At 42.2% G+C, this 14,562-nt stretch overlaps 1 protein-coding gene across 1 annotated transcript in view; it reads right to left on the reverse strand.

Moving 5' to 3' along the window:
• tprb (translocated promoter region b, nuclear basket protein) overlaps nt 1–11,838 on the reverse strand; it is a 24,686-nt gene extending 12,848 nt beyond the window's left edge. The window contains exons 1-30 of the mRNA XM_080886481.1: nt 11,671–11,838; nt 11,201–11,305; nt 11,017–11,090; nt 10,356–10,452; nt 10,149–10,252; nt 9,869–10,033; nt 9,578–9,670; nt 9,378–9,458; nt 8,861–8,948; nt 8,596–8,736; nt 8,324–8,427; nt 7,998–8,195; nt 7,761–7,868; nt 7,420–7,646; nt 7,146–7,309; nt 6,652–6,794; nt 5,406–5,554; nt 5,087–5,249; nt 4,835–4,969; nt 4,606–4,746; nt 4,343–4,511; nt 3,800–3,966; nt 3,286–3,438; nt 3,081–3,197; nt 2,695–2,898; nt 2,421–2,608; nt 2,179–2,326; nt 1,937–2,074; nt 333–464; nt 74–204 (exon numbers count right to left, since the gene is read on the reverse strand). Of these exons, the coding sequence (XP_080742607.1) occupies nt 74–204; nt 333–464; nt 1,937–2,074; nt 2,179–2,326; nt 2,421–2,608; nt 2,695–2,898; nt 3,081–3,197; nt 3,286–3,438; nt 3,800–3,966; nt 4,343–4,511; nt 4,606–4,746; nt 4,835–4,969; nt 5,087–5,249; nt 5,406–5,554; nt 6,652–6,794; nt 7,146–7,309; nt 7,420–7,646; nt 7,761–7,868; nt 7,998–8,195; nt 8,324–8,427; nt 8,596–8,736; nt 8,861–8,948; nt 9,378–9,458; nt 9,578–9,670; nt 9,869–10,033; nt 10,149–10,252; nt 10,356–10,452; nt 11,017–11,090; nt 11,201–11,305; nt 11,671–11,821 (4,178 nt within the window). The 5' untranslated portion in view covers nt 11,822–11,838. The remainder of the gene's footprint in view (nt 1–73; nt 205–332; nt 465–1,936; nt 2,075–2,178; nt 2,327–2,420; nt 2,609–2,694; nt 2,899–3,080; nt 3,198–3,285; nt 3,439–3,799; nt 3,967–4,342; nt 4,512–4,605; nt 4,747–4,834; nt 4,970–5,086; nt 5,250–5,405; nt 5,555–6,651; nt 6,795–7,145; nt 7,310–7,419; nt 7,647–7,760; nt 7,869–7,997; nt 8,196–8,323; nt 8,428–8,595; nt 8,737–8,860; nt 8,949–9,377; nt 9,459–9,577; nt 9,671–9,868; nt 10,034–10,148; nt 10,253–10,355; nt 10,453–11,016; nt 11,091–11,200; nt 11,306–11,670) is intronic.
• Nucleotides 11,839–14,562: the final 2,724 nt, after the last annotated feature.

Here is a 14,562-nt window from a genome sequence, read left to right on the forward strand (position 1 = left end):
AAAATGAATGAAGACAGGGGAAGAAAGAACAGACCAGGAGAGCCCAGTTCAGCACCTGTATGTAGTTCCTCACCTGACCACCTCAGATTTAAGTCTGTTGTTTTCCTCATTCAGCTGCTGGATACGTTTTAGATGCGCCTCCTTCTCAGAATGCAGACGCTTGTACTCTTCTGGATCCGAATCTTTCTGCTGACTCACCAAATGCTAGAGCGACATAAGGAAAACTAGTCATTCATCTCACAACTTAGAAGTCTGTCTCATGACAAATGTAATTTTTCCCCTTCGTGTACAAAATAAAATCTTTTTGTTTATATTTGGGTCTTTGCACCGACCTGAGTACGAGCCTTCCAGCGTTTGATTTCCTCTTCCAGCAGCTTCTTCTCTGCCTGCAGCATGCCGCTTTTCTCACTCAGCTCAGAGTTGGCCTGCTGCAGTGGCAAGATGTCCGACTCCAGCTTTTGCACCTGAACACACAAGAGATACTCGCGCACTGAGAAGATTTCAAACATAGCTGCCGCTTTGCTGCTGATTTCCTCCACCGAGTTGTCAAGTCTGCAGTTTATGTCTGTCTAGACTGTGTGTGTCTGTTAGGGTTCGGCGATTGAACGAATACGTCGACTATCACCGATAGGCTGAGCCCACTGGCGATCGTTTTTACAAGAGTGACTTATTTATTTGTCCGTGCGTACGTTTGCTAATAGTGATGGAGCTAATAGAAGCAGTCAACAGAAAAAACATAATAATAGCACCCTGTTTCATCTGCGAGCAAATGCTTGTTCCTGCAGAAGCTGGTGATAGCCTAGCATACTCAGCACGTACATGTTAATGCAAGTTAGTCGTGTTTGAGTCCTTTGCTCGCACTACACGTCTGCACAAGCGGCACACCGCTTTGGTTACATCCTCAGGTTTACCTCTTTCATCTGGTTTAAAGCCAAAGAAATCCCAAATTGGTGACTTTAGATTTTTTTATTGCTGTCAGCGTTAATGCGCCGTCATCAAGACAAATGCGATTAACAATTAACCCATCTGTGCGCAGACTGAGTCAAAATCCCTGAAATGTCTCCGTCAACGCATTTGTTCACTCTGCGCTCCAGATGTGTTGAGCGCGTCAATAATTTTTAATCGTTAACCGCGTTAACGCTGACAGCCTTAATTTTTTTGGAAATTAGTTCGTCCATGTTTGGACTTCCTCTTGTTAACGCGCAAATCCGTGCATGATTACATTGCTCCGCCCATCAAAAAGTCTGCGCATGTGCGAATATATCGACCGGACTGACGAGTGTCGGTTGAATTTATTATTTTTTTTTTTTACACATCTTCTGTGTTTACATATCTTTGTGGGGACCAACAGCCCTTATGGGGACAAAATCCAGGTCCCCGCGAGTTTGAAAGCATTTTTCAGACTCAAAATGTGGTTTTAGTCTCAGGGTTACAATTAGGTCACGGTTAGGCATCCATTTTTGATGGTTAGGGTGAGCAGCTACGGAAAGCATTATGTCAGTTAGATGACAACACAGTGAGTGTATGTAAGACTATACAGAAATCTGATACGTGGGCACTCATTCACTATAACTCACCCTGTCTGTGAGTTACAGGTGTGAATAGTGATCATAAATTAAGCTGACCATTCAGATTCAACATGTTGGTGTTTTTGGACATTTTTATGGTCACAATAACCTTTGACCACCAAAACTCTTAAAATACGTAGATGTTAACGCAAAATTTGAAATGTACAGAAGACTTTCCAGACTCCACGTAGCATGCACTGATCGTCAAAGGGAAAATAAAATAACGCTCTTCTCGTGGGTGTTGTCAACATCAAATTTAAACACTTGCAATATTTGGATAATCGAGTGGTTATAGTGTACAAATGAGAAACTAATCTCCAGTGCACTGCTGGAGAACATGTGAGATTCAAGTCATCAGTGAGACTGACCTTGGCTTGAGTTTGCTGCAGTTCCTGCTCCATCTTATCCCTCTCTTCTCTCAGACTCTTGTTTGTCTCCAATAGGATGCTCATCGTTTCCGTCTTCTTCATCAGCTCATCGTGCTGAGCCAGGGTCTTCGCTGTCACCTGAAACAGAGTAAAGTGTAAGATAAAGAAAATCCGTAGGTGATCTGCGCGCTCGGTACAGCCGCAAACCAGAAGTTACTGAGTCAACGAGTAAACAAACAAACCTGCATCCTCTCTCGAGCAGCGCTCAAACTGTCCTGCACCTCCTTCAGCTCTCGTTCCAAATGCTCCACCCTCAAACGGTAACGCAAAGTCTCCCCTTGGGCGACCTCAAAACGAGACTCTGAGATCTCCTTCTCCCGACGTACAAACCTGTGATGAACAATGCGGATCAACCGTTCTTAGAAATAGTGAAATCATGATTGTGCAAGAACATCCTGCAGTGTAAGCTAGATAAGCCCGTTACCTGAGAATCTCAAGAAGCTGGTCCTGGGATTTTCCCTCTTCAGTCAAAGATATGTTGAGGGAACTTTCACTGGCAGCACGCTGCAAATTATCTGCCATCTTGCTGCTCATGGCCTGGATCTGCTCATGAAGGAGGGTGTTCTGCCTTTGCAGCTCCTCATAGCGGCTCTCCATCTTGGACATCTCCTCCTGTCAGACGAGTTAAGACGAATTAAAACATATCATAATATATCTAACATAACATATCTAATCTATTTATGTAATGTAAAACAAACCTTGAGGATCTTCTCTTGCTCCTCCCATGACACTCTGGCCTCCAGTAGCTCAGCACTGATCCTCTGCTCTCTCTCCCCCAGCTGGTGTTTGAGCTCTGCAGCCTGCAGGACCTGGGCTTTAGCTGCCTGCAGGGCTTCCACGTCCGCTGCGTGCAGCATCATCTCCCGCTCATATTTATCTTGAGCTTCAGCTGCCAGTTTAACCTTGAAGAGCAAAAGAAGGTTTGGAGTCAATCTCTGCATATCAGAGTTTCTCAACATTTCTTCCCCTCTCCCCACAAATTACTTCATATTTTTGATTTTTACCTGCATTAAGTGACCTCAAACCAGAATATTCCACACTTGGATTATTTTCCTCCATGTAATATTTTATTATGACTGCTTACCTGATCTTGGCAGTCCTTAATAGCCTGCTGTTTCTGGGCTTCAACGACTGCAACCTGCTGTAGCGCTGCCTGGTGGTCTGCCTGGGCACTGCTAAGACTTCTCTTCAGGTCATTTATCTAACACAAACAAACAAAAATGTTTCCAGTAACAGAAACAAGTAAACGCATTTTTCACTTGTGCCTGGTTATAACAAGGCTTTCGTACTTGTTCCTCCAGAGCAGCCAGGACACTCTTCTTCTGCTCCTTCAGGTCTTGCTTCTCTTTCTCTGCTTGCAGAAGCTTCTCTTCGAGTCTGCAGCGCTGCTCCTCGGCCTCCTTCATACGGCCTTCAATGGATGAGCGCGCCTGCTCCGTCACCTGGTTGTCACACACGTCACATTACATTTAGAAAAACAAAACATTTACGTGATTTTTAAAACGTGCCAAATTTGTAATTGTTGAGACGATCTCAACCCTGATCATTGTGTACACCAATAATAAATAATATTGAGCTGCGTCGTGGCTACTTTTTAACTTTCATACAGTAACAGACTGTGAAGCTTCTTGAATCACATCTGTATCGTCTGTACTTTCATATAAAGTTACAATGTCAACATAAACTAAAACAACTTTTTATTTGATTAACAGCAACAACCCTTTGAATGTTTTCCACTTTCATATTTTTTGTCCTATTTGGATGTTTTATGAGCTGACGTTGTTTCACGATCGAGCCCCCAACCTGTTTCTCGTTCTCCAGCGATTCCTCGAGGCTCTGAGCCATCGCTTGGTACTGCTCCATGCTGGATGTGGTGGCCCGGAGGCTCTCTGCAAGCTCTTCAACCCGCGTTTCAGCAAGCTGCAGGCGGCCTCGTAGGTCCTCTCTGTCTTGATCTGAACCAGGCAGGCCTGCAAGCGAGTAAAGCATTTTGAAGTGGTTGTGTGAGAAAGGGGGACGCAAATGTGCACTAATCAAATATACCAATTAAGTTTGAAGAACCTGTGCTTAAGTTCCCACAGATTTTCAAAAGGAGCGCGGTTTTAGACATTGAGTGCAACACTCAGGCTTTTAAAAGTTCAGATAAAACTGGAACATCTGAGCAATTTACTTGCGTCTCAAACATTCAAACTAGAACGTAGGATCCAAAAGAATGACGACGCTAAACATGCCTCGTGGTACTTCATGACATCCCGACAACATACAAAGAATTTAGGTTTGTACGTGTCTGGATTTTATTGTGAATGTTAGTTTAACTTCTTCTGTCTGTAAACATTTAATGCCGACCTCTGCCGATCGGTGTAGAGGGGGAGCTCAGGATGTGACGCCCTTCGATGCTGCCTTGCTGCATCCTGAGGGTGTTGAGCTCAGACTCGGCGGCATGAAGTTGTTCCTTTGTTTTTTGGTGTAAGGCGACTTGTGTCTCCAACTGCCTCTTTGCATCCATTAACTGAATCTGTGCATATGAAAAAAAGAAAATCATTAGCACTATATCTGCATCCTTCTCTGGCCTACAAAAGATGATAGAAACTGTTTTATTGGATGCCTACTTCCTGGTTTCTGCTGAGCAGGTGGCGCTGCTCCACTTCTTGTTCAAGCCTCTTCTGTAGCTGGGAGATCTCTCGCTCCTGTTTCTCTAGCTGGCTGTTCAGACGCTGACGTGTGTCGACCTCAGAGCGCTCCAGAGTGGCCTAAAAGAACAGAAAAGGTAACGTTAATTTTGTTTACGTGAAGATGTGACAGTCAGACACTGACAGAAAAAAAACAACCTCAGATTACCTGAATAGCCTGGAGGTTGGTCAGCAGCAGGTTTTGGCTCTGCTGCTGGCTCAGAATCGTCTCTTTCTCCTGACTCAGCCGGGACTCGACCAGCTTCAGCATGTCTCTCTCCTTACGCAAGTTCTCAGCACGGCCCTGAAAAGGTGGATGAGATTCAGTTCACAGTACGTGTCTCAGTATATCCTGGAGCAGGGACACGTCCAACTCCAAAGTGATCCGAAGCACAAATATGACACTGGATACGGGGCAAACCTCAGCCATGGCGAGTTTCTCCTTGGACTCTTTAAGATCCTCATTCAACGTGTGGACGGTCTGTTCAAGCTTTTGTGTGGCAGCCTCCATCTTCTGTCCTTTCTCTCTCAGTGAAGCAATCTCCTTCCTGTAGCCCTCGACATTGTCCTGCAGCATCTCGTACCTGAGAGCGTAAAAAGCTGACGTCACTTCTGCTGACTGATGTCCTTGTGATTAAATGTTTGATTTTAACAGTGGACATTTCCCCTGAAAAGTTCACATGCTCCCAAGTTCTGTTCCTGCTACACCCCCCCCCCCACACACACTTTTTTTAAATTACCTTTTGGAAGCAAACTCTAGCTGTGTGGATATCTTGGCATTCTGGGAGCGGAGCTCCGAGAGCTGTTCCTGGAGTTTCTCGTTCTGTTCGGTCATCGCCTTCTCGCTCTCCGCGCGCTCCTTCTTATAGGTGGAGAAGACGTCCTGCAACTGCAAAGAAACCAGACATTTTATTTACTTTGATAGAGGTGTTAGTAAATAAATAAATACAATTTTATTTCTATAGCACCTTTCTAGACAGAATCACAAAGTGCTGCACATAAGATAACAAATAATAAAAGGGTAAAACAGACAATATAAAACAGGCAGAAATTTAACCAAAAACAGTTTTAAAAAGGTGAGTTTTGAGTTGTTTTTTTTAAAAACAACGACCGAGTCCACAGATCTTAATGTCTGAGGGAGAGAGTCCACAGTCTCGGGGCCACTGTGGCAAAAGCTCCGTCACCCTTAATTCTCATCTTAGTCTGTTTTATAGCAAGTAAGCCCTGATCAGATGACCTCAGGGACCTGCTGGGGACGTAAGGCTGTAGCAGATCGGAGATGTAGGCTGGTGCCAGTCTATGCAAGGCTCTAAATGTCAAGACCAGGATCTTAAAATGAACTCTAAATTCAACAGGAAGCCAGTGTAGCTGAAACAGCAACGGTGTCACATGAGAATACTTGGAGGATTTTGTCAAAAGTCTAGCTGCAGCGTTTTGCACAACCTGCAGACGATCCAGAGAACCTTTGCTTAGACACATGAACAAAGAGTTACAACAGTCCAAGCGTGAGGAAATAAGTGCATGTATAGCTATCTCCAGTTCAGGACGAGATAAAATAGGGCTTAACTTAGCCACATTTCTTAAATAATAAAAAGCGAGTCAAAAGTGACACCTAAATTCCTGATAGAGGATTTAACATACACAGAAAGAGGACCAAGGGCTTTCACTATCTGGGATACAAATCTGTCCGGAGCACATATGAGGACTTCAGTTTTCCCTCGTTGAGTTGGTGGAAATTTACAGCCATCCAACGTTTGATAGAATCTAAGCAGTCATTTAAAAGCCAATAAAGTCTGCCAATAAACACACTGCTGTCTGTGATTCAGAGACCTACAAACGTCTTTATGTGGGCACTGTGCCATCTGGTGGCCAGCACGAGCAACACGATGCAAAGTCCCAAGCTTTTAATGAAGAAAAGAAATAAAAGAATAAAATAAAAGAAATAAATATTTTCAGTTTCCGTCTTGTGAGGCAAATTTAGCTCACCTGTCGCAGAGCCGCCTTGGCCTCCAACGCCTCAGCAGACTCTGTGGCCATGGAAACAAGAGCGGTGGGTGTTCCTGCGGTGGGAGTGGCCGCGGGGGAACGACGTGGGGTAGACGTCAGGGAGAATTCTTCAGTTGGTGTACCTGGTGGATAAACAATCAAATATTCATCCGTGCTCTTCTGCTTATCCTTTTCAGGGTCGCGGGAGGGCGGAGAGGCAGCGCAGACCCTGGACAGGTCGCCAGTCTGTCACAGGGCGAACACAGAGGCAGACATTCGATTCGCTCTCACCTATCGGCAATTTAGAGTTTCCAGTTAACACTAACTGCATGTCTTTGCACTGTGGGAGGAAGCCAGAGCGAACAACATGCAAACTCAAATATTCAAATATTCAAATTCTGTGTAACGTGTAAAACTGCTGTGAAATTAGTGTATCGAATTCTATAAACAGTATTCGTTTATGATTTTCAAGATGCAAGTGTTCACGTTCTTACCTTGTTGTGGGAAGTTGACTCCGGTCGCCTGAGCCAGTAAGACTCGGTACATGTCCCTCTGCCTCACAATGGACTCGGTCATCTTTATCTGCTGGCTGCGTTGCTCTCTCAAAGACTCCAGCTCAGCCTGGGCCTTCCCCAAACTCTGCTCCAGCTCCCCGTGCCTGAGACAGTTCATTGTGGGGGAAAAAAGGTGAGATAATATTTTAGGTCAGATGCAAAACTCTGGCTAAATAAATACATTTTAAACAAGCCATTAAACATTGTAACATACTTATTGCCGGTAGCCTCAAACTCCTCCTTCTCCTGGGCTTCACTGAGATCTCTGAGGGCCGCAAGAAGACGCTGGTTCTGCTTCTGAAGCTCCTCCACACTACGGAAAGTCACCAAGTGTTGGCTGATCACCTCTGACGTGCTGCTGACATCAGCTGAGCTCACCTCCTCCTCGTGAATCACGTGGTTCCCACGAGCTTCTTCGAGCTCAATCAGCAGCACGCGAACCTAGAAGAAACGATAAGGGGTAGTAGAGAAATTTTATTTGAGTGATTTGATTATTTCGGTCATTATTTTGAAGACTGACAAAGTTTATCCACACAAAGAAAAGGACGAACCCACCTGCTGAGCCATGTCAGCGAGCTGAAGCTCAAATCTCTGATTGTCTCTCTCCAGGACCGAGGAGCGCTTGTTGGCCTCGTCGGCCTCGCTCTGCAGGCGGTGAACCTCCTGTAACAAACGTGAACGGAAAGCTCGAGCGTTGCTTGTTATTAGCAGTCACTGTTTACGGTTTTCTTGTCAATTAAAAAGCAGCAAAAATCTATTTGATCACGCAAACAACGCGGCTCCATTACAAACCTTAACAGCCTGCTCCAGCTTGGCAGAAAGGCTGGCCACTGATTTCTGCATGCGCTCATGCTCATCCCTCTGCCTTTTCAGGATGGGGGCTTTCGCTTCCACTTCCTGCACAATGTCGTCCAGATACTTGTTGACTCGCTTGTTCTCCAACCGCTCCAACTGCAGCTGCTCCTGGCTCTCCACGTATGCTGTATACAACTGAAGACGTGATAATCAAACATCTTGTTGTTAGTTCAACACACGTCGGTAAGAAATCCGAACAAGCAAGACACACAACTCTAGAGTAATGAAATTTGTAATGAAACTTAACCCTGAGCTGTACGCACCTCAGTCAGCTTCATACCAGGTTTTATCTTGGATATAGCAGCGGCTGTTGGAGACATTGTTGTCATTTGCTCTTCTGTCAGAATGGATGTTGAGGCAACAGGGCCTGGACAGACAAAGAGAAAGTTCAAATGATCACATTAAATATAAATAAATAAATTAAATAAATCCACGCAAGGCTTGGCTGAAGTTCCAGAAAATTTATTTTGCATTGCCTACAAATAATCAGCATGTCAATGAAATGAAGACAGGAATAAAAATCAACTCCACTGACCTCTAAGTTTGGAACTTGACAGCAGTTCATTGGCATTGTCCAGCTCCTTCTCAAGGCCCTGAATCCTGTCCTTTAGCTCACCGACAGTTTTGTCTGTGACGCCATTCATTTCCTGCAACTTATCCTCGAGAGCCTTGTTGGCTGTCAAGGAGGGAAGAAAAACAAAGACTCTAAAATCCCAACAACCTGCAACTACACGAGCAAACAAACTGAACATCTTCTGTCCTTCTAGGATAGAAAACATGATTACAGAGGAGCCTTTTACCTTCACCGGCATCTTTCAGCAGCTTGTGCAGCTCCTCCACCGCCTGACTCAGCTCTTTGCTTTTGGCCTCAGAATCTGCAGCTGCTCCCTGCCAGAATAAACGGTGAAGTATAACAAACACCGGCAAAGAAGCCGAGCAAATACATGCAGGTATTCATTGCATTTACAAACGTAAAGCTTAAGCACTGTCATTTTAATTAAATATGTAAACACTCAAAGATTATGTTTTTAAATCACAAGTTCCTTATAACAATTTTATTGAGCCAAGAACACACAAACAATAATTAACCGGCATCTGTGGGTCAGCAAAGAAAGAATTTCATTGCACAAAGAAATGACTTTTCTCTTGTGACACATGACAATAAACACTTTGAATCTTTGAATTTGAATCCTGGTAACAAATTTAGAAGTTGTTGATCACGGGCGCTACAATCATAACGTAACGTAATAATTTACCAATGCAAACTTGGAAATAATGGTACCACACCACATGGTTTCATTTTGCACGTGTACATACCTTGTGTAAATTGCAAAGCTTAATGTTGGTATTGAGCTCATTTCGTAACTTCTCCTCCATGCTGGTGTGTTGCTCCTTGGCCTAAAACAAGTTCAAATCCAACCATTCATTTTCACTCCGAGTGCCTTCATTATAATGTAAGTTTACATAATACCAAAGGGTTTGATTAAAAAGGAATTACTGTCTGCAAACAGACATACTTCTTTGAGTTTGCTGATCATCTCCTCATTTTGTTTCTGAAGGTTCTCGTTTGATGTCTTCAGACTGGTCACTTGATCTTGGAGTTTTTTCATCTAGAAATCACAAATGGCATCAGATGACAAGTCAAATAAGGTTCTACACAGTCTCAAAATAAATAACTGCCTACACTCAAGGCACAATGAGCACTGAGATCAAAGTAACAAACCAAGACTATCGCGACAAACTTCTTCAGACATAAACATCCCAAAGAAAAAACAAAAAAAACAAAATCAACAAAAAAAGGGACTTGCCTCATCTTCTTTATTCTCCAGGGAACACTTCAGCTCCAGGATCTCGTTACCCTTCTGCCGGGACAGGGACAGCAGGTCCTCACTCTTGGCCTTCAGCTCCTCGTTAAGCCAAGCTGTCTGGCTGTTCAGCAGCTCTTTCTCTTGTTCCATTCGCTTCTCCTTATACTAGAATAGATGACAACTTCAATCAGTGATCTGCTGATAACCGCAGAAAACAGAAAACAACTTTCTCTCGCAGGTGGTGTTAAGATATTAAATCTACATGAAAATATCAACTCACTTTGATGTTGACTTCAGCTGCTTCGAGATCATCCAACTTCATCTGCAGGGTCATCTTTGACGAGTTCACTTCCACCAACTTATCATTGAGTTGCCTCAGGTCATCTGGAAGAGCAAAAGAAATGACTCTGTTATGTAGAGGTGAGATTTTACATTTACAATATAGATGCAATACATATGAAGTTATATAAAAATGTTCTTTTCATACCATTTAAGTTCTCCACTTCTAAGGATCTCCTTTCCAGTGTTCGCACAAGTTCTCGCTTTTCTGCCTCCAATTCATCTTTGGCTTTGGACAGCACAGTCTAAACAAATGCATGAATTTAAACAGAGTGCTTAGTGTTATAATACTTACCGTACAAATTAAGCACATCTTAAATCCTTAAAGCATCCAAAGCAGTTTAGTAACGCAGACATTCCCTCTTTACACATATATTTTCATTATAAAGAAACTTCTTCTACAAGGTGCATGAGTGCAAAAGGGGAGGGGCTGGTCACGTTAAGAGATCTGATTGGTCAATCCAGTGTTATTAATGAAAATGAAGGAATGGGCTCCTTTTATATTAAACGTGGAAGTTATGGCATAAGCGCAAGTAGGATTTAAATCTTGGGTGTCAAACTGTGTTAAACCTTTTTCTATTGTTATGTTTGATTTGATCACCTGCCTACGTACAGTTTTTACAAACATTCTTGCTAAAAAACGCTTGATTGTTCTAAAACTGTTCGTAATTACTCTGAACCTCACACCAACAGCAATAATAAATGCTCAGGCTCCAGAGGACATGACCACTGCAGTTCCCGATAGACTAAAATAAATTAGAAACATTCTTTAACACAAAGCGGTTATCGGTGATTTTCGGATTCCCTACCTGCTCTGATGACAACCTCTGTTGTGCAGATTCATATTCTCGGTTCTTCTCGCGAACACTTTGGAGTTCCTCTCCTTCAGGAAAAAAAAATGAAAGTTAGCAGAAAGAATAAAGGTCAACATTGTGGAGTCATAAGTGGAATCAGTCCGAGTCCGATCAGAAAACCTAAATATATTATTCTCACCAAGTCTGTTAAACTCATCTTTGAGTTTAAGATGTTCTTGAGTGTGAGACAGGAAGTCTTCTTGACATTGGGAAAGCTGTTTAACTTTTTCGAAGAACTGTTGCTCTGTAACAAGAAGGTAAACAAAAACAGCTAAGACAAGAAGACAGAATCATCGCCTTCTTGCTTTATTTACATCTTGTTTGCTATGAAAAGCAGTGGTTAGCTCAGAGGGTTAACTAGTGCTAGCATTAGCTAGCATCTCGTTCTTGTTATTGGAAAAGCGCAGGTTCATCGCTTGATAGCTTTAATCAACATTTTAAAGCCCCTGACGGACAAATGAAGTAACAAACAAAGGACGGTTAGTATGTTCAGTACGTTCAAACTTCTGAGGTTTAACATTGCACGGTTTAAAACGGGCATGCATGCACTGTAAGCAAAGCCAAACACTTTAGCACAGCTAGCTATCAGGATAACAGGGAATAACTTACCGCTGTCAACCCGGAATTGCTCGTGTTGGGCTTTTAATGAATCGATTTCATACCGCAGATCAGAAACTATTTTCTCGAGTTTACTTTGAATTGTTTTTGGTAGCTTGGCTAGTTCGGAAGCCTCCAACTCCTGTTGCAGGAGTGCCGCCATTTTTCCCGACTACAAGACGAGCACGCGCAGTTGATAATTTGAAGCATTATGGGAAATGTATTTCTTTTAAGCGAGGTAGCAGTTTAGTCAACCTAAACAAATCTCGCTTGAAAACATAAGTATTAAGCTGTAAAAACAAAACAACAAACAAACAAAATAATTATGTGTATACCGTGTATTAGCAACTAGGTCTAAGTTTTTAAAAAATCGTCCTCGTGACCTCTGGTGTATACAGATACTCCAGACAGTGACCGCCGGCAGATGACGCCAAAACATACTAAATCGACGTCAATGTAAGTACCAATGTACCAATGACTGTAGAAAAGATTGTTTTTACAGTCATTGGTAAATACGCTTGTGCAAGCATAGAAATACAGGTAGCAAATATCTGTTATTTTTATGCATCATATATATATATATATATATATATATATATATATATATATATATATATATATATATATATATATATATATGTGTGTGTGTGTGTGTGTGTGTGTGTGTATATATATATATATATATATACTGAGCATACATATACATATATATATATATATATACACATATACACACACACACATATATATATATATATATATATATATATATATGTGTATATATATATATATGTATATGTATGCTCAGTGAATACCTCAGGTAGCAGAAACCCAAGAAGGAGGAGGGAGACGAGGAACCATCATGGAAGGACAGGCCCCTACATGGTATGTACCACCGGCAGATAGGGGAGGTGGCTGATATCCAGAAATCCTACCAGTGGATGGACAAAGCTGGACTGAAAGACAGCACAGAGGCACTAATCATGGCAGCACAAGAACAAGCTCTGAGCACAAGATCCATAGAGGCTGGGGTCTATCACACCAGGCAAGACCCCAGGTGCAGGCTGTGTAAAGATGCCCCAGAGACAATCCAGCTCATAACAGCAGGGTGGAAGATGCTAGCAGGCAAGGCATACATGGAAAGCCATAACAAAGTGGCCGGCATAGTGTACAGGAACATCTGTGCCAAGTATAACCTGGAGTAATTAGTTAGATTACTCGTTAGTCCCATCACTGTATATATATATATATATTTACATATATGAGGCATAATATATAATAATAACATTATGATATCATCAAATCAAATCTCATGAGGCATTAAAAAAATATTTGCAAAAGGCTTAAAGACAACTGGAGTATATTGGACTAACCAATACAGGACTAAAGTTGTCTTTAAAAGTCTCTGTAGTATAATTAAAGGATACTGAGGGTAGTGCTGTGCAGAAAGAATAAAAGCCTAAACTAGCTTATTTATGTAATTCATTGACTGCTTGACTGGATATCACTATTTTCCATTATTATTAGTATGTATAAAAGTTCTGTATAAAGTTCAGTTTGCATTTTTGTTTGCATTTATGAAAAGGCAGCACGATGGTTAGCAGTGTTGCCTCACAGCAAGAAGGTCCTGAGCCGGGGTCTTTCTGTGCGGACTTTGCATGTTCCCGTGTTTGCGTGGGTTCTCCCCGGGTACTCCGGCTTCCTCCCACAGTCCAAAGACATGCACTTTGTGGTTAATTGAAAAATCCAAATTGCCCATAGGTGTGAATGTGAGTGCGAATGGTTGTCTGTCCCTGTGTGTTAGCCCTGCGAGAGACTGGCGACCTGTCCAGGGTGTACCCCGCCTCTCGCCCTATGACAGCTGGGATAGGCTCCAGCGCCCCCACGACCCTGAAAAGGATAAGCGGAAGCGGATGGATGTATGGATTTATAAAAAGGTGTGGGTCTTGATAAGTGTTAAACTTATACACTTAAAAAACAATCGTTGGCCCTTAGAAACATGGACCAACAATTTTAAAATAAATAATAATAATGATAATAAAATGCAGCTGAAACATATGAAATCATAGGTTTATTTATTCAAATAATTAATCATTAAGGATGTTGTGTTAGGTGGAAACTGAATGTGTACAGATTATATTTGAATAGATTAAATTTAAAGTCATTTCACTCATATAACAAAATTACATTGAAATTGTACATGTAATGTGTGTATCTGTCGATCTAGCTAGCTGCCTATTATGATGCACATGCAAGTTTTGCTTTGTGTCCTTATGGATTTACAGTAATAACTTGAATATCTTTATAAATGTGATTCCTCTGCTCCGTACAGGAGCAACAGAGCTAATCTTATCTTTGAGCTACACCCTTCATAACTTCATGCTCCGTATTACACAGCACATTTAATTACTTGTAGAAGGTTGAAGTGTGAATGTTTTCTTTTTATGTGTGCAGCTGTGTGTGTTTTTTCCTTTCTTTTGTTACACAGCCACTTGCACTTTCACTTGGTGCTCTTGGGTGGAATTTCTTCGGAAGTCTCAGTTTCAGACATTTTACTGTGTCCCTTTGTGACATAAACCTTGTTGGTATTCAGAAACTGTTGAGACTAGTTGGACAAATACCTCAGTGGCTTGTTGGTTCATAATGAAAATGAGACTTCCATGAGACAAAAGCGTGAACACGAGACGTTTTAAGGCAAACATTTGCTGCAGGCAGCGGAGCTATTTTCTGACAGTCTGCCGTCACGCCTGGATACCAACGTGTACAGTAAGCTGCAGCAACATTACAGTGAAAACCTCTTAATCTGAGTCAACCATACCGACAGTTGTCAGGACTTGTCATCAGCATTAAAGGCAGGAGCATGGACACTCCAGCCTGTGGTGTTTGAATTTAAACAGATGTGAT

The sequence above is a fragment of the Rhamphochromis sp. 'chilingali' genome, assembly GCF_963969265.1.
Source record: "Rhamphochromis sp. 'chilingali' genome assembly, chromosome: 7".
In the NCBI taxonomy this organism is placed as follows: Eukaryota; Metazoa; Chordata; class Actinopteri; order Cichliformes; family Cichlidae; genus Rhamphochromis; species Rhamphochromis sp. 'chilingali'.